This window comes from Antrostomus carolinensis, unplaced genomic scaffold (assembly GCF_000700745.2).
Source record: "Antrostomus carolinensis isolate BGI_N321 unplaced genomic scaffold, ASM70074v2 scaffold15539, whole genome shotgun sequence".
In the NCBI taxonomy this organism is placed as follows: domain Eukaryota; kingdom Metazoa; phylum Chordata; class Aves; order Caprimulgiformes; family Caprimulgidae; genus Antrostomus; species Antrostomus carolinensis.
The window spans coordinates 1-19,612 of record NW_010339374.1 but is presented as its reverse complement, the minus strand read 5'-3'; the positions used below and the strand labels follow the sequence as shown (position 1 = coordinate 19,612).

At 36.2% G+C, this 19,612-nt stretch overlaps 1 protein-coding gene across 1 annotated transcript in view; it reads right to left on the bottom strand.

Moving 5' to 3' along the window:
• LOC104531052 (IQ domain-containing protein H-like) overlaps window positions 1–18,729 on the bottom strand; it is a gene marked incomplete at both ends in the record, with an annotated part of 33,168 nt that extends 14,439 nt beyond the window's left edge. Inside the window, 7 exons of the mRNA XM_029086959.1 lie at window positions 790–1,004; window positions 1,738–1,866; window positions 2,599–2,710; window positions 13,379–13,501; window positions 17,729–17,843; window positions 18,184–18,281; window positions 18,607–18,729. Of these exons, the coding sequence (XP_028942792.1) occupies window positions 790–1,004; window positions 1,738–1,866; window positions 2,599–2,710; window positions 13,379–13,501; window positions 17,729–17,843; window positions 18,184–18,281; window positions 18,607–18,729 (915 nt within the window). The remainder of the gene's footprint in view (window positions 1–789; window positions 1,005–1,737; window positions 1,867–2,598; window positions 2,711–13,378; window positions 13,502–17,728; window positions 17,844–18,183; window positions 18,282–18,606) is intronic.
• Window positions 18,730–19,612: the final 883 nt, after the last annotated feature.

Sequence of the window (19,612 nt, the reverse complement as noted above, 5' to 3'; positions counted from 1 at the left end):
CAGCAACCCATTAGCTCTGATTTTCAATCTAAATGCACTGTTTTCAAACTAGCTGTATGTATTTTTATTTACATTAATAACTCATTGATCTCCATTTCTCAAGTTTGCTTTATTTTTGACTTTCAGATCTCCTTCCATTTTCAGATCTCCTCAATGGCACAAAAGTCTGGCAAGATCAAGCAAAACTCCAGACAGTTTGCTATGGAACACAATAATTAGCCATAAAAAGAAAGAAATGTCCCTTTTGCATGGGGATCAAGAACAATCAGCAAGCATTAAACAGTCAAGGTCAAACTCCCCTATAGTCTTCTGTAAATACAAAGGGAAACACTACATTTGCTTAACTGCAGTGAGGGAGATTTAGATGAGACATTAAAATCTTTTCTAACAGTAAAGATAGTTAGTTAAGCACTGGAACAGATGGTCTAGGGAGACTGTGGAGTTGCTATCACCAAAAGTTTTCAGAACAGGTTAGAAAAACATCTGTCTGCAATATTACAGGTACAGGTAACTCTGCCTGGAGGTCTAGATAACCTCATAACAGCCTTTCTAGACTTATTTTTAAAGATTCTGCAGAAAAGCAGACAAACTTAGGTAGAAGACTTGAGAAAGTAGAAACTGGCAACATACAAAGTATTTCCTACTTACTTCAACATTTCCTATTTACAAGCTTTGGTTCAAACATTCCTGTATCGATTCAGTGATTTACAGTCATTTCCTAAACCATCTCTGGTAAAGACAGTATTAAAAACATGAATAAAAATGTCACTATCTTCACTGTCTAAATACCTGTGTCTGAGAGGGAACGTGCAGCTCAGATTCCAACTGTTGAGCTGGATACGTCCACCTCAGCTTTGATTTCCTTGCTGAAACCATGGAGCTGCTGGATGGAAGTGGTGCAATGTTCCCTTTACTAGAGGAATATTTGCCATAAATTGCTTCCTTTGAGTTTGGGAAGGTGATGGTGTCTGTATTCTCAGAGTCCACCCTACTACTCATCTCTCCTGTTCCAAAGAAAAAAATTGCTCATAGGTTTCATTGTTAAAAGAAGTGCAACAGCAGCATCTAATTTATGTTCTACCACCTACCATCAGGTACTGACATGCTCCAGTCTGTTCTCACGTCCAAGCAGGTTGTAATTTTCAGGAGTTATCATCAAAAAACATTGATGAATGCCACTGGATGGCCATAAACCAAACCATGCTACAACAGGTTGCTATTGTAAAGACTGAGATGAGGCTATAGGAAAATGTATCACAGTTTTCATCTATAACGTTCTAAAGTTTGTTAATATTCCAGCCAACAATACACCCAGGATAACAACATCAAAATATTAGCACTTATACTCCAGGTTATTCCATATATAATTTTAGTTTTCAACCACCCTTTTTCATTAAGAAAACTTTTCACATTTATGGGATTGCTACTGAGCCCACTGCTCAATTTGCTTATGCTCCTTTCCATACTCATCTCTTCAGATTCAGGTGCTTAGAATTTGAAATATGCAGACAGGAATCTACCAGGACTTCAGTAATGAACAGGGAGCAAAGCCTCACAGGGATTAAGAAAGCTGATTCCCGTTCAGCTGCAAGACACAGGATGCTCGTGTACATCTCTAGTATTCTTAAGAATTTGAATGAGTGCTCATTAGAAAGTTGTTTCCTTGTGAGATAAAACAAGGGCCTGAAAGTAAAGTTGGAGATGCAGTTGTGGTTGTTATCTGTCCTTTGTACTCACCAACAGCTGACTTCTTGTGCTGCCAGTGAAATTCATGGAAAGACTCTGATTTGGGTAGAATAGGAGGTGCCTGGAGAGTTATTTTTGCTGCTGGAGGGATAAGCCTTTGTTCAGTTAGGCTCAGAATACCTACAAGAAGATGACATTACTGACCAATTCATATACATTCCAGCTATGAAAGAAAAAGAATTAGTAAAAATAAAGAATCAAAAGCAGGCTCAAGTTTTTCCAATTCCAAATAAAAACTAGAAAAGCAGCAGTTTTCTTTTGTTGCAAGATTCTTATTGTTCAATATTCAACCTTTTCCCTTCAAGGAGGGTGAACTTTTCCTACAAAAATTAACAAATACATGAAATATATTGTAATGATGCTAATTCCTAGAAGGAATCAGGTGCTTGTACAATGGCAATTTAACAGGCAGAATGGATGAGAATTAACTCTTGGAAAACACAATGTAATAATAAATATGGACTGATTGCTAAAAGAGTCCAAGTGCAGGTCTAGTTAAGATTGATTAAAAACCAGACATTAATAATGACTACTTTGGCCATGTTATTTAGTCACACAAGAATCCTCCATTACATGCAATTCTTCTTTCCAGTAACAACTGAATTACAAGATAACTGGCTCTGGGAGGATGATGCTCAACATAACATATACTACATCCTAAGTTAGCTGCCACATGGAGTAAGTAAGTAGTTTGAAGTTGATCTCTACCCTTTGCAACATTTGAGACCACAATTCTTACAAGCTTTGAGGTGCCAGAAGATTTGATTGACCAGATACCTGCTGCAAACAGCAAACAACCCTGCTTAGGTAGCACACACCTGTACAGCACCCAGGTGGGCTTCTGGGACTCACCTTTCGCTGTTTCTTCTTCTAACAGGGGTAAGGGAGAATCCATGTGGGGAGAGGCAGGCAAATGACAAAGGTTGCTAACCATATGATTTTTCATTATCTTCTGCCTACACATCTAGGAAGAGACAGAATCTTCTTTTAACAAAGAGAAATTCTGGATTTGCAAAGACACACTTCTCTACTCCTGCAATAATAAATAATAAATATAATCTCTGCAGAGAATAGTTTCATTAAGATTTAATAATTTAACACTACAAGCACTGCTTTTACTACTTATGAACATGCTACAGAATTGTCTGCTGTCATTACTTTAGCAATTTAAAATAAAGTTAATTAAATCCAATTGATGCTTTGTGACTTCTGCTATGCAAAAATCAGTGTACTAGTTAATAAAGAAATCACAAGAAGTTTGCTCAGTTTTAATGAGCAGAGTGTAAACATATTATTTCTTGACAGAACAGTCTTTAAATATATCAAATGCATACACAGGCAAGGTAACAGAAAAGGAAGTACTTTCAAACATGTAAATAAATTTTCACTGGAAAGAATAACAATGGAATTAAAATATGTGAAACTACTCACAAATCCAGTAAGTATCACAGACTTCTGAAGTTTCAGAGTTCCTCAGACAGCAGGGAATGACACAGCCTGATAATGTGATGTGGAAACACGTGCCACACTGGCTGTGCTAATGTGGGGATTAAAGCTCCTTTACTTCCCCAATTAACCTGTGTTTGCCTGAAAAAATGGAACCTGCTGGTTCTAAGTGCCAGGAATTCAAGCAGTGACACACACATTGCTTTGGGATGGTGATAGAATGTGTCTTACTCTTAGTTATTATCACACATATAGAGCATTGCACAGGGAAGAGAATAAATTGTCACCTTATACTTTGGTATTATAAATACAAAAACTCTGTGTTATCATCTAACAGTTTTTTCTCTCTCCAATATTCTAAGTATTTTCAGTTTCTTTCTGACTAGGAATGTGTGTACTATTCCATTTGCAATGTAGGTTGGACTCAACTCCTAAAGAAACAGGTCGATATTCCGTGGGTTTAAAGCGTTACAGCAACTTCAGGCAAGTAACATCGTTGAGATCTCTCACTTGATAAGAGTAAACCACCACCAGAAGATTATATTGTTTCCTCTCACCTGGCTGATGCTAGAAAAATGAGACAGTGATAAACCTAGAGAGACTTGAAAAATAAACTCAAATGTTTTATGAAACGAAAGGTAAAGTTAACACTAGTCTATCAAACCTTACTCTGACAACAGATTTTTGGAAATCTAAATAAAGGTTTCTTAGTTTCAGCAGCTAAACTACCCAGGGATCAGGTGTGCTGCTCAGAACTTCCTCTGCAACTGCAACTCCACAGGTTCTCCAGTAACTTTCATGCTGGGTCAAGGCAACACAAGAAGGAAGCGACTAAATTTGAATGAATAGGATAAATAGGTGCCAATACACAGGTACAAATATCAGTCTCAAGAAGAAGAAAGGTAGTTGGAGGGGCACACAGGTCTTTGAGCAAACATGAAAGCCAGCAGGCAGATTGGAGAAGGAAAAAGACCTGGGGGCAGCAGGGTTAGGGAAGAATATTGGAAAAGGCTGGACAAAGGGGCTGGCAGAGGATCAGGGAGACAAGACCAGGGTATGTTCTGGAAGTAGCCTCAGAAGACAATCACAAGATGCAGGGAGACTGGGGCAAAATGAATATGGGAAGAGAAGAAACTGGGGCAGACTGGGAAAAGGAAGCAAAGGAAGCTTTGTAATGCAGCAGAGCACATCCCCCTCACAATTTGGAGTGGATCTCAAAATCCCCCGGTCTCATCTTTAGTCAGCAAGTAGCTGTGAAACCCAATAAAAAAAAAAAAAAGTCCCATACTTTTGTGGGTGACAATCAGTTACTCCATTAGTCTAAAGTTTAGAAATTCTTACACAGGATAGAAATGTTTGAACTTTACTGATGGAAGACAACCTAATGCCATGTGCTGGCCATTTTTTTAATGAAAATATTTCATTATGAATAATAAACTACTTTAAGATAATATTAAATACATAAAATCAGAAAGCTAGGAAATACTGATAGATCTGCAAAACAGGAATAATGGTATTTACCTCCTTTATAGAGCATATTGGGACTTCCTGGTCTAAAATAATAGGTTTTAATGACTGATTATCATACTTCTACACAGTTTTAGTACAACAAGATCCAAGCCACTATTGGGATCTTTAAGAACTGTTGTGTTATAATTAGTGAATAACATCAACCATCAACTTTATAGGAAGGGAGAGGTAATTCTAAAGAACTGCTTATAAACCTAATAGGGAAAGGAGATAGATCTAAATAAACTATTATAATTTTCCTCCCAATTTGTATAATAACACTGTCCACATGAGACATTAGGGAGATGGAAATATTATAAATGCTTTATCATAATAGAGAATCTTTCAGAGAAATCATAGGCACTCATTTTAGTTGTGGCCATTACGGAACATTACGCTTTAAGGGATCTAAATGTATGAATCTTCATGTCCTTGTGTTCCAAGAAAATAGCAATAAGCATATAACAAAGATTAACTTTATACCAGCTGGCATATAAGTGGCTTGATACTGAGAAAAGAGAATAATAAACCACACTTTTCTACTCCCTCTCAGCCCCAGCAGTTTGTTGAAGACACAATGAAAATAAGTAAAAAGAAATAAACTGAATTAAACAGTGACTCCTTTTTCAGGCTATTGCTGTTGTGTCAGTAAAGCAGCACTGATTTCACCATTGGTCAGTTTTATCCCAGTTTAAAACCCAGGAGTTTTGTTATGATAAACAGTGTTAGGAAACATATTTCATTTGTGTTCAGAGAGATGTAATGAGCTCCAAAGAAAAGCAGTTCAGGTGGAGTGTGTGAGTTCAAAAGCAGCCTAGAGGTGTTTGGGTTTGGTTTGGTTATTTATTTTTAGCTGGAGATAGATATTTAATTCTTCTTTGCTGTATCCTTTAATTTCTATAAATTCTATAGAAAAATTCTATAAATTCTATTTCTATAAAGTCCCTGGCAGGTGTCCCATTAAAATAAGGACAGATGCCACTGTAATGTCATTTAAGCTCTCATTGACACTGCACAGGGCCACTAAGATTCACCTCATTCCATAGTACAGGCTACACAGTGGAAATAAGGAGCTGACCCCAAAAGTTACCTACAAAAATTCCACCCAGTGTGTACCCCCTTCTGTGTTCTTTCAGCACCCTATTTGCTGGATTAGTTGCCCTCTTGAAGATTTCAGGGAGATATTAAAGCAAAAAATCTGACAAAATGCTTCCAACCTTCTGCAATTTTCACTAAAATGAAGCCAATTCCATTACAATAAGACCTTAAAAATAATTAAAATAATATTAGGTAATTCAAGAAAAAGGTTTACTTTTAGCATCATTATCTAGTTTTATTATCATTATTCAGTGATTTAACTTTAAAAAGAGATATTTGAAAGATTGCATCTTTTTAAAAGCTTTTCAACAGAGTTCCACCTGCTTATGTCAGTGCAATTAAAAACCTCTACTCACACCTACAACTTTTACAGCCTAAACACAAAACTTAGTGAATTTAATATCACATATTGCAGAACTGGCAGCTCCTAACCAGCATTTTCATGTTTGTACTGCAGACAAACCTAAACCAGGATGGAAGCAAAGGATCACACCCCAACATCAAACATTTTCCTGCATGAATAATGTTTTTTAGTGAAGTCTGTTAAGAAGATTATGATTCAGGAAGGATACTCCCCTGAAGTCAGCACACAGCCATGGGTACTTTTTAAAGCACAGTTTTACAGGGCTGGAAGGGAACACTTAATTTGCAGCACAGACTAAGATTTACTTGCCTGATAATATGCTTGGAGTGTGCTGAAAAACTTATTTTTTTCATTTCAAGCACTTCTGAGTATAATTAACCTGGGACATGAGAAAAACAATTCTATTACCCTTTCTAAAATGTTTTTCTCCTGTGGATAAACCTCTCCCACTTGATTTTTTTATTTTTTTTTTTTCCTTTTGCTTCATTTTAAATAGGGCACTTGTTGTAATACCACAGGGATTTTTGGATTAGTTCTTTATTTGTTTTCTTTTTATCTAGACATCAATATTTAACTAGAACAACTTATTTTTTAAAATATGTTTATAAACTTTTTTTTTCCCTAGTAAAATAATAGAGATTAGTATTAAACACAGAAAAAAGATGAGTACTATCATTTATCAAAACTACAGTTTATCAATCAGGAAGATTAGATAGATGAGATTTGGTAAATATCAGAAAATCAGAGTTTGATAGCAATGGTGAAAAGGTCTATAACAGAGTAACCTATCATTTCCTTATTATCTTCTCCAAACTGCCATCTACCTTCATATTTTTTATTAAGAAGTTCCTATCAAGATTTGATATCCACAGTTAATATTCCCCATAAAGGGAAGGAGGAAGCATAGCAAAATAAAATCAAAGGTCAGTGTTCAATATGCTCAGAAAACTGGCAGTTAAGAGCTTGTAGAAGGCAAGTGGAAGGGAAACTGGAACTCCATCCAATGGTCTGCTCCACAGATAAAATACACTACAGAAATAAACTCAAATTATTCCAGAGATGAAGCAGGATAGGAAAGATGGCAAATTACTGAATTTGATAAATCATATTTTCTTCATTAATCTCTAATGAAATGAATACAGAAAAGAGAAAACGGGCATGTTGATGATTGCTGCTTGTTTGCTTATACAGGTAAGAAAATGAGATGGAAGTAAGAAGAAACTTCTGGGTAATAAAAAAATGACATCATTAATTACACTCATAATTATCATTTTCAAAAGCAGCTAGTTGTGAGTTGAATCAATTCACTTTAGGGAAGATGGCTCAGGCTACTTTAACAGCCAAACAGATCAGATAGTGCTCACAAGTTTCCAAATTGGCTGATCCTGATGAAATACTCTAGGATACTTAAAAGAACTGTCTAAAGCAGTGTCAGAACTGCTGATGGGACCCTTGTAGAATGAAAAAATAGACTAGAAGATTGGAAAAGAGCTTAGTGACTATGTTTAGAAAGGGACAATGGATCTGTTGAAGAATTCTAACCCTACTGGTTTAACTACAATTCTCAGAAAAAAAAATCTTAAATGAATAACCAAACAAGGTAGTTATAAATGTCTGGAAAGTAACAAACAAACGAGTAACTTCAAGCTGTGAAGATGAAACTAGTCAAGCCAATCTATTTTTTCTTCCTACAACAGGTTAGTAAGTGTTGTGAACAGGGGAGAAAAGGTACATACTACTGTAGCAAGGCCTTTGAAGCTATTTGATCATGATATCATATAAGCAAGCTAAGAAAGCATGGTTTAGACAAACTTACTTTAAAAGAGATGCAAAGCTGCTTTGAAAACTAATTCAGAAAGAATTTCCATGTCTATATGGAAGGATACTGAGAGGCTTCAATGGGTCTGTCCCCTAAGTGGTTACAAATCAACAGAACCTGCTGTTCACACAGGAGGAGGAGGTAAGTCTTGAGCAACGGGAGAAAACTGGTTCAGATTGTTAAAAATTCAAATAGAGTAAAGGCAGAGGTGCTAAGTGATTTCCAATCTTTGCTCAGTCATAGAATCATAGAATGGTTTGGATTGGAAGGGACCTCAAAGATCATCTAGTTCCAATCCCCCCGCCTTCAGCAGGGACACCTTCCACTAGACCAGGTTGCTCAAAGCCTCATCCAGCCTGGCCTTCAACACTTCCAGGGAGGAGCAGCCACAACTTCCTTGGGCAACCTGTTCCAGTGTCTGACCACCCTTACAGTAAAGAACTTCTTCCTAATATCTCATCTAAACCTCCCCTCTTTCAGTTTAAACCCATTTCCCCTTGTCTTGTCATTAGTAGCCCTTATGAAAAGTCCCTCCCCAGCTTTCTTGTAGGCAACAGAAATGTTGGTTAGAAGGGCTAACCAACAAGCCCAATCTCAAATCTACTACCCACATTAGATCAGGTCAGCTTTGGTTTTGTTTAGATAAGAACTGCTGTAGGATTTCATTGCATTTTAAAGATTTATGGCCTTACAGTCTAAAATGATGTGTTTTCTGTGTTGATTTACATGCCAAGCAGCAAAGCAAGGAAACAGCATCAAAGAATAGTTTCACTCACATTTCCATTGTCTATCAGTTTCTATTGGGGAAAAAAAAATTCATTCTGACAATTAAGGCAAATAATCTTAGTAAAAAATAGTACATAAAGGAAATGTTTAACTCCAGTTTCAAATAACCTAATTTTGGTCCTCTGAGCCTAAGAACCAGCATGTGGAATTCAGTGCAGGACTGAACGCTAAGGAAAGGACAAATTCTCACCACTGTCAGTAGAACTATTCTAAAGTCAGAGGAGTGGAATTTGTAACAGTCTCTGTAAGAGATTTAAAATATCAACAATTTTTATGACTAGTTGTCTTTTTATTTAAGAAGATTTCTGAGTAGGAAAATGGTATACAAAGCTAAAATTTGTCCTTTTCATTCCAATTTACATAGTCCAGCCTTTTATCTAGCCTGTGATTGATACAGTTTTGCTTAGATGTGATACTAAGACATTCATACATCTTATTTCCCTCAGGTTTTGTTTGTCTACAGAAAATAAAGTCCAATTTAAATAGAAAGCCCAACATAAAACCTTCAACATGGAGCAACGAGGCACCTTCAACAATGGTCTCATGTTATTCTTACCTACTTTAAGCTCTTAAAGTAACCAGAGGTGGCTCTGAACTGTCAATTTTACCTATACTTGGAAAAAAAGCTTTGTTCCTTTGATGGTGTAGTACTAGCTCTCCCAGAAATTCACCTCTATCAAAATCCTGCCATAACAGGTGCAAGAAAGAATAGATGGAGAACTCTGGTGAATCCCACATCTGCTTTTTGAAAAAGGCGACAGAAGCAGCACAGAAGGAAGTAAGAAAGATAATTGCTGGCTTGAACTACGATACATATTACTTGTGGGCAAAGGGCCAGCTTACACGAGGCAGAATATGCAGGAGGAACTTATTGGAATTCAGGGGTGGGCCTCCATTCTTGTCCGGAGACAGCTGTAAACCAGCAGCCCATAGCATCACAATCAGGCACCGAGTTTTGTCAAGGAATGCTGATACGTACAGAAACAGCTTCAGCAGCTCCGGCTGCACCCCTACCTAGCAAAATGACAGTCAATCTCCAATTCCAGATGACAAGAACTGGATAAAAACTTCAAACAAATGGTGACCTTTCAAAAGATTAATTTGTTTACCAACAAAATGTTCTACGTTTGTCATCTGAGATGGGGGTGACCTTCACATTCCCATTTCTAGGTTGAAAGGATGCTGACTATAGTCATCTGTTAAGTCGACTCTATCTCACCAATTATTTCCTTTTTATTTTTAGTGACAAGAAGATTTTATTAATTCACTGTGCTGGTTATTATGATTACATACCATAATATAAATGCAATAAGCTTATTTTGGATTACTGTAGTGTAACATCGATTTGTTTAAGTCTCATTCTGCTACCACTGCCAAATTATGCTTTCACTGTAATTATAGCCATATGCATAAGTTTTAAAACACAATCAGGTTTTGAGGACCAAAAGACCTGTTTTTCTTCTACAACTTTTTCTACTCGTCTGAAATGAAAATAATTACCCTGCTTTACTACTTTCTAATTTTAGAAATTAATAGACTTCCAGAATTAGTGATTAGCATGATACAAATATTAAATAAAGAACAAATAACTGAGGATATGATGAGAATGGTTGTGCTCAAATATGTTAGCTTAAAAAAAACAAATCAAACCAAAAACAAAACCCCACCACAACACAGAATCACTGCCACCACCATTAAAGCCACACTATATAAGATGCAACTCATAAAAGCTAGAAATCACCACCATATTAAATTCTACCTCATTAATAAATTAAAAGGTTCCTAAATTTACAGTATAATATACATTCATAAGGAAACAAAGACCAAAAAGTGCTGGTATAATTCTATAAAAGAACAGCAGCTGCATGAAAATGAAAGGTGGAGTTGTGGATCTTTCCCACATTGCAGCAGTTTATTAGAATTATTTTTGCTGCAATTCACGTTACTATTGGTTTTGTTAGATACTCCATGGGAAGTATACATATTTAATAATTATCTACTCATCATTTTTCATGTGTTATCCAGATAGAGGCTACAAAAATAAAGCAATGCCCACTCTGCCCATGATGTTTCAAGCAGAATTCCAGTCCTCGCTTGAAGAGAACTACAGAACTTCACAGAGGATGAAGCATGAGTGGTAATCAGACCCAAAAAGGTACAAAAGGGCAACAGTTAATTGTTCTTAGTTTCTTGTCATAAAATCCAGCGTCAGCAACTTTACAATACCAAAAGAGCAAGAAAAGACATTTTTCAGGAAACAATGAGAACCTTACTAATAATTTTTCAAACTACTCAAATGGCAGGATAATAAAAAGTCCGTGTAGATTTGTGCCTGACCTCTCTAGTCACCCCAAAACCGGTGTGTTTTTAATCTCATCACATTTTCAAATGCTCAGGTCTCCTTGAAAACTCAGATGCTGACAGTATTTTTTTTAAAAAAACACTTGAATGTAGTTAAGCAAGCAATCAGTTTTTAATTTACTTCAATGAGAGTCCTTCTGCCACTGATTTTTTTGGGGAAGATAATCTTTGAACTTAGGTACATATGTAGGGCATGTACATGGGGGGGGTGTGTGTGTGTGTGTCCCCATATGTGTGTGTACAAATATTGCCCTCTAATGGCTGATTAGTAAAAACAGGGTAGGTAGCACCTCACTTAATTCCTGTAGATATTTTAATTGATATTTGTTTCAAAACTAAAGACAATATAATTTTAGACCTGCAACTAAACATTGATTTACTTCAATTACTATTGGTGAACTATAACTATAATTCCTTTAAGTGCTAATATAGATCACATTTAACAAAAACACCTTAATTCACAATATCAATAGAGGATTTTGCAAATTTAATCGCAAAAAATTTTATCCCCAGTGAAGCTAAAACATTTCAAAAGACAGATTGTGTCATGGGATTCAAACACTTCTAAAAGCATTTACTTCAGTAAACGCTGTGGAATAAATGAGAGAGAAGAAATACCTACTTGGTTTTTTTTCAGCCCATCTCCCTGTCACAAACAGTTCCTCAGCAACTGTAAATATGTATCAGAGAGCCTGACTAATCTCCACTAAATGTTTGTAATTTAAGTCGACATTAAGAAGTTTTCTCTGATCAGTATGTTTCAGTGAGAGTGGCAAAACACATGGCTCTCTGCAGTAGTATAATATTCCTCTCTGTGAGTGTTTTAGAGTGGTTCTAAAAAGCTATTAGCCATGATGCTTTTTTCTAATTAACTCTCTATCACAGGGTTAGACAAATCACCTCTTAGTCTGGGCAACAGCTTTCAAAAATAATTTTTTATAAGTGGCAGCTTACAACTGTGCCATTCACAGATTCTGTTGATGTTGTTTAAAACCAAACACCCCAGAATGTCTCTTACAGCACTGAGCTTGCTGCATAATGCTTCTATTACATAAATTAAACCGTAGACGAGCATCCTTGTGTGAGTCCATCGGGTATATTCTTTCATGTGGACCACAGTGCTGTGCTAAATTTGTGAACATAATTGATCTTTGGAGGGATGCTTGTGCCTATTTAATTTTTTTAAAAGGATACTTTGCAGAAAAAGTCATCTTTGTGTTCATTTGTTTATTTAAGAGGAGCAGCGGTTGCAGAACGCAAATTTGGCAGAATCAAAACTTAATCTTATACAACTTGAACGTTCTCAGATCAGGAAGAATAGAATCACCCTTATTTGATGGATACTAGTCAGGGTACTCTTAGGGAAGTGTTGTGGAAGTGCTCAGTCCCAGCACTTCCCATGATTTTGTACCAAGGGAAATAGCTTGACTAGAAAAGAAAAGAAAGGCTGTGCTTCAAAATATATTGTACGTCACAGTGAGGGCACGTGGGATCTACAGGACATGGAAATATCTCCATGTAGAAACAAAGGATCTGAATCTGTCCCTCACATTCCCAAGTAAGTGCTTCCATGGAGCTGAGAAGTAGAACTCAACATTCCCTCCCAAACCATGTCAGAGAAACAAGAAATAAATGACATCTAAATTTAAGCAGTCACTTGAGGATTTTGATTCTCTTTCAGTATAACCTCTATTCTTTTGATTCAGCAATGCTGATTTCTGGTCAGTGTCAGAAAACATGTGGCAGGATTGCTTTTTCAAAAAAAAAAATAGATTAAAAAGAGCCCCAACACAAAGTACAAGTGTTTTTCACTCATTCCTAACAAACCTGTTATCATTTGCAAATAAAACGTATTCTTGTCTTTTTAAGAAATGGCCATAGAACGAACAACTGAAAGCCCATTCTTTTCTGTAAAACCCCTTTTAACTCTTCCTTGATCTTTGGGTCACATCCTAAACTCCCCAAGCTCCAGTTTGCTTCTCTTCCCTCCTTGATTTTACTGAGATTACTTACCAGCACATACCCATGTTTACTTATAATTTTGATGGATTGGGGTCTTGCTACTTAAACCTGTTATGCAGGTTTGTTGTCCTCATTACTGTCACTCGAAATGTTTTGATCATTACATATCCATGTCAAAAAGTATGAAATTATGAGGTACTTTCACTTATATATGTTTTTTTAAAATTAACTTTAATAGTGAAAAGTAATGGATATAATAAGCCCATAAGAGAATACAAGTTACTTACAGGAGCTGATTTTTTCTTAGTTATAAGTGGTAGCCTGGTCTCATAGTTGTGTTGTTTTAAAACAGCTTTATTATTGATGTTCTCTGGGTCAAGTATAATTTTCATATGCATTTCCAGCTGATGCTGAAATATATAATAAGCATAGTTTTAAAATAACAGCACTAGGACCAAAGTGTTCATCAGCATGAAAAATAAATTTGCAAAGTTATTATAAAAATTAATGTTATTTGACTATCCACACAGAAATAGGCAAACAATTAAAAAAAAATAAGTCATTTGATTAGCTGGATGACTTAGCAAGGAATACAACTACTATCCACATATATGCTCTTGCCAAAATTTCTTCAATTAATTTCATTACAAGCTCTGAGATTTCCAAATTTGCACACCTTTGAGTTAAATTTGGAGTGGAAAGGACAGTCAGGTTTGGTTCATTTGATTAACATAGGCCATTTGGGAATTCCATCTACCTGTGCTATACCAAATGTTTTATATACAACCTATTTATTGGGAGGAAGTTATGTGCATTATATGTGCATTCTTCCCACAGATGATCATAAGAGTCCAATCTACCTTGGCCATGTTTGTCAGAGACTTTAATTCAGGAATTATTGATCTGATGGACCAGAACAGCTTCTTTGGATTGGTTATGGTCAATTGACTCAACTCAGATAGAGTACTTAAAAGTAAATGAGGAAATAAAAAATCCTTATAGTAATAAGAATTAAAACACAGTCGTTTCTGAATGTACTGCATTATCTGCATGGAATGAATTAAACTATTTTGCTAATAAAAATTATTATTATTTAAATCCTGATGGACAGAAAAAGACTTTTAAAGTCTCTTCTTGTTATAAGAAGCATCTAAAGCACATACTTTTTCTACAAAAGCCACAAGTGATGCCATATATTTTTATTAGAGTAGAAGTTTCTCAAGTTGAAGATATTTTGGTTCATCTTAATGCATGTGCTTTAGGTTACACATGGATCTGTATCAACTGTACTAGTATCTCCCAATAATTTTATTACAGTAACATTGCTAACTAGACTCTGCTTCCAGAAGGGTTTATTTACCCACCAGTGCCAAATAAGGAAGAATCCTCAAATGGTAGAAACTAATGTACCACCAGAGGAGTCAACAGAGCTAAAATAATTCTGAGGAGCCGGTGGCCTGGCTGTGTGTGTGCTTAATTCCCATTACATGGATACAGGAATACCAAAAGCTCCCTTACATAGTAAGATCCAACTAAACATATTTATACACAAGAACTCTCTGCTGATACTTCTATTATGTAAACATAAAAAAAGGAATTTATGAGACTTCTGTGTTTTTTAAAAACAAAATAAGCCATAAAAAGTGTAAGAATCATTAGAGGTAAATTCAAACTATTAAACAATCGTATTACTTTGTAAAAGCACTAAAAATGGTTTAATTTATCTATCTGCACAATATATTCTCTTCTTTTGATAGTAATTACAAGCAGATGTATCAATGAGACGCTCATTTAGATTTGGGTTTGTAACAATGAAAGTTATTATCCAAGCCAATTACTCTCTTACCCACATGGCTGCACAGAGACAGCAAGTTCCATTTTCACCTCATCAGTGATTTGGTGGTATTTATTTTATTACTATAACACACCGCTGTACAGAAAGGCAACTGCTTGTGCTATTAAACAAGAACTGGGGTAAAAATGAGTAAAAAAACCTTCTCAATTAAAACAGGAGATGATTCACAATGCAGACTTACCACTTCGACTCAGAGCGAAGTGATCAATGCTGGAGTGGCAGATTCCACTCAAGATAACAAGAATTAAAATGCTTAACAAAAAAAACTTGATAAAAGTTACTTTGTCAGCTTAGATGTATGGCAAGTGACAAGTTACATTTGCAGGAGCTGGAGCAGATGCTATTATGGGTCTCTTCCATCTATATTATCCATACATCTCTGTCATTCAAAGTCTTAAATTTAAGCTATCTTGAAAAATCTTGATGTAGAACAAGAAAAAGATGAGAACAGCAGGGCAAATAGGGTTCTATTAGTATTATCATGTTCAACAAGAATGAGAATTATTGTGCTCAATTATTAATCTGGAGTATACAGAACAGGTTGGCACGTTAAATGGTTCAAATCTTGTTTTACTTCAACACCAAAGTCGGAGTGGAGGGCATTTTTATCAGGTAGGAAGCCAATAAACCTGATTCACTAGGTTTTGCATGGTTTCTAATAGAGTCCAATTCCTTTATGGATGGACAACATTATATTAATCTTTGAAACAATCTGTATTGTTGGTAACTAAACCATTTTTCATGTCTAGCTATTGATGTTATTTACATATTCTATAGCTCCCTACAAACATCTTTTCATTTACATCTTCATTAAAGATGAGAGAATTTAATTTCTACTGTGTATTCAGAATGTCACAGAAAATATCAACTTTTAGAAAAAAAACAAACAAAAAATCCCAAAAACCTCAAAGATGCACAATTATCCATTTGGGTGTTTTCAATTAAGCATGTTTTTAAAACAAACAAACAAAAAAATCAATTTGTACACCTCCCAGTTATGGATAAAAATGTCTTTTCAGCCACTGCTAGACCGAGGCTTTATAATTACCACACAAGGAAGACATCTCTTCATGGTTCTCAAGCTTTATTAGAAGAAAACCCAATTACAACACATAATGAAGGAAAATAAAAAACAAGCAGGGACAGTGCTTCACAGTTCCCCCTACGAGTTAGATTAGTAGAGTCTTCTCCCACTGCTGATATGACTCAGAGATACTCTATGTGTGAGTAAACAATAATTTTAAGCCTATTCTGACACCTGTGGGCAAACCATTTCCCACATGACAAGTATTCTAGCAATGAGTATGTGAAAACAGCATCTGTGCTTGTTTGACTCCAGTCTTGTTTCATCCTAACTCCTAAAAACACAAAACTTCTGCTCCATTTCTACTCCTGCACGGTGTACTACGGACTGCAAAGCACAAAAATATTACTGTGTCAATTATTAATTTACCTCAGAACCACTACGAGTTAGGTAATGTTCAAACATTGATTTCTTCAAGCTCATGTAGCTGGAAATACTGTCTGCAAACAGAAAACTCTTCAGTTCACTAATATTCCCTTTGAGTGGAAAGGAATTTTAGAAAAAAAACACCAAATTATGCTTAAAAAAAAAAAAACAAAACCCAAAAACTGTTTATAGCTACAAGTAAGGAAAAGACAAGAAGTAAGAAATTGTAGGTGATAATTTCCCAGCTGGATTTCACAACTATTTAATAATAAAAGCTTTTTATGTTGGCATGCTATGCATGTACAACAGCTGGCAAAACAGCACTGTTTGTTTGCCTTTTTCTTTATAATGGGAAATAAGGGCTAGCTTGTGTGTCACTGGATATCCATTTCTAAACAGATGCCATAAGAGATCAGAAATGAAAAGACACAGAGAAAGTCAAGGCAGGACAGAGCACGTGCTCCACGGTAGATTAAGGTCATTGGTGCACGTGGAGAGTTGAAAAACTATTGATAATACAGTTTCCAGAGTAGCTGAACTCTCTCTCTTTTTTTTTCCCCTCACAATATAAGTGTATTCATATAGGAGAGGGTTGGAATAGTGTCTGGAAAAAAATCAGAGATCTCACTGAACCTCATCCATCGTTTGAGGAGTGAGCAATATTTTAATACTACTTTATATTTGGATTTCTTTTACAAAGAGAATCAGTAAGGTAAGTGTTAGGCTGCTCATTCTGGTTATACCATTTCAAGTAGCTCCAATCCCTAATGTCTGGTAATAATCTTAGAAACATAGAGAGCTTCCTCTTCAGGTTCTGTCTCACTCAAAGTTGAGATAGAAGTTAAACAGTAATAACCCAAAATTATGACAACAAGCATTTTTCAATTCAACTAATAACCTTCTTTTTTTTTTAATATGGTTGAGGAAATCACCCTGAATGCACCAGTCAAAATTCACAGTTTGGAATAAAAAAAAAAAGCAAAAATACTTCAGATATAAACATTTTAAGAAGGCTTTAAATGATTTTACAAGGATTTCATTTATAAAAACGGTGAAAAAATCAGATTTCAAGGGAAAAAACTATATTTATCATAGAGGTGATTACCCTATATGTAAACAGAAGTCTGTCTTCCCCCAATTTGCCATATCTTTTATGCAAGAAAAAAACCACACACACACAAAAAAACCCAACAAAAAAGAACCAAACAAAAAAAGAACCACTTTCAGTCTCAAACACCACAAATATTCATATATCTGTGCTTATGCTATTCCAATATATATATTTCTATTTATTTTAGACACGTTACTTGCAGAATTATAATTATTTCAGACCTGTGAACTTTGGGAAACGCGTAGTGCTGATTTGCTGTACGCCTGGACAGTCACGGGCTCAACAGGTACTCGTGGTGAAATCAGCTGCTTCTGAGCAGCACCCAAACGAAGGCTCCTTAGAAAGAAACAAACAATGAGGCTTTAAAAAATTACTTGTCTTTTACTCTATTAAACCCACACTGCTTCCATCAGGTTAAATCCAAAAGACTGTATTTTTACTTAAATTTGTGTTTAGCAAAAGAAATAATCACAGGAGTCAGCAGAAGGTTGTTGTAGCTACTTAGAACTGCATTTATTTTTGTATTGTTTAACTTAAAATAAAACCAAAATAGCAAATGACCAAAATAACCTCATCTGGGCCAACACTCCCCTTTGCTTTACACGATTCTGATGCCACAGATTTTCTGTCTTGCTGTTTGCATTTGTTTCTGCAATAGAACAGCTATTTCACTTACCATTTAGGGGGCTGTTTTGAATGTCCTTCTTTATTATCAGCAGAAGAAATAGTTAACGCTTGTCTGTTGATAGCATTTAAATGATTTTCAGCATGTTTCTGTTAGAAAAAATAACGTTTAGATTATTATAAAGGTATGAGCGATATGACATTTATTCAAGTCAGTTAATTTAGCAATCTAGATCTTCACTTGACTCAAGAGTTGTGCTTCTGTTGGACTAAATCTGATTTTGGGTAATAGTATGAGGCACAAGATCAGTTAATTCTGATGACCCAAAAAAGGATTGCAATGTCTGATAAATCCCATCATTTGCTAATCAAGAAAGGGATCCTGCAGGATGACAAAGTACCTGTGTACTCTAAGTGAATTCCTGACAGATCTCAAAAACTGAATTGTTTTCTGGATCTGCTCCATGTTACTTACTCTCAGCCCATGTTCAGTCCTTTCAATTGCTGTTTCAAGGTCACTAATACCCACAGCTTCTACATTTCCTTTCAAGTTGGTATCTTTGCCTTTGACTTTAAGCTTGTGGAGGTCTTCTTGACCCTAAAAAGCAAGTTATGACAAAAATCATGCCCATAACCAAAACCCATGGGATTACATAGCAGGATTTAATCCAGATTAAATGCTTCCTAAATATGGGGGAAAAAAAATGCTTGTGACTTCCCATTCTTCTGTACTTTTAAAAAGAATATAAAGCCAATGACTTTAAAGTCATTGATTGTAGAAAACCTGAAAAAAACAAATTTTAAAACAAATCTCACAAAGCAAAGGCAATAAACTTCAGGACTGAGATGCTCTGCCAAGGAATTACGTTTCCTTACGCATTTCAAACACCTCTTTTGGCACAGATGGCTTAACTCTACAGAAATCCCAGAATGGTGGGTTAGAAGGGACCTCAGGAGATCATCCAGTCCAACCCCCCTGCCAAAGCAGGTCCATCTCCAGCAGGTTGCACAGGATGGTGTCCAGGTGGATTTGGAATCTCTCCAGAGAAGGAGACTCCACACTCTCTCTGGGCAGCCTGTCCCAGGGCTCCAACCCCCTCACAGGAAAGAAGTTCTTCCTCATCTTCAGATGGACCTTCCTGTGCTCCAGTTTGTGCCCGTTGCCCCTTGTCCTGTCACTGGGCACCACTGAGAAGAGTCTGGCCCCATCCTCCTGACACCCACCCTTCAGGTATTGATCAGCATTGATGAGACCCCCTCTCACTCTGCTCTTCTCCAGGCTGAACAGCCCCAGCTCTCTCAGCCTCCCCTCAGCAGAGATGCTCCAGCCCCTCATCACCCGATCATCTTTGCAGCCCTACCTCAAAATCTCCCCAGCGAAAGGTCCCGCCTGGGAGGAGATCGTGTCCAAGATGTACATTTACACCGAGTTACCCAAAAAGTCCAAGGTCTCACTGCGCCAAGAACCGTCACATTTACCC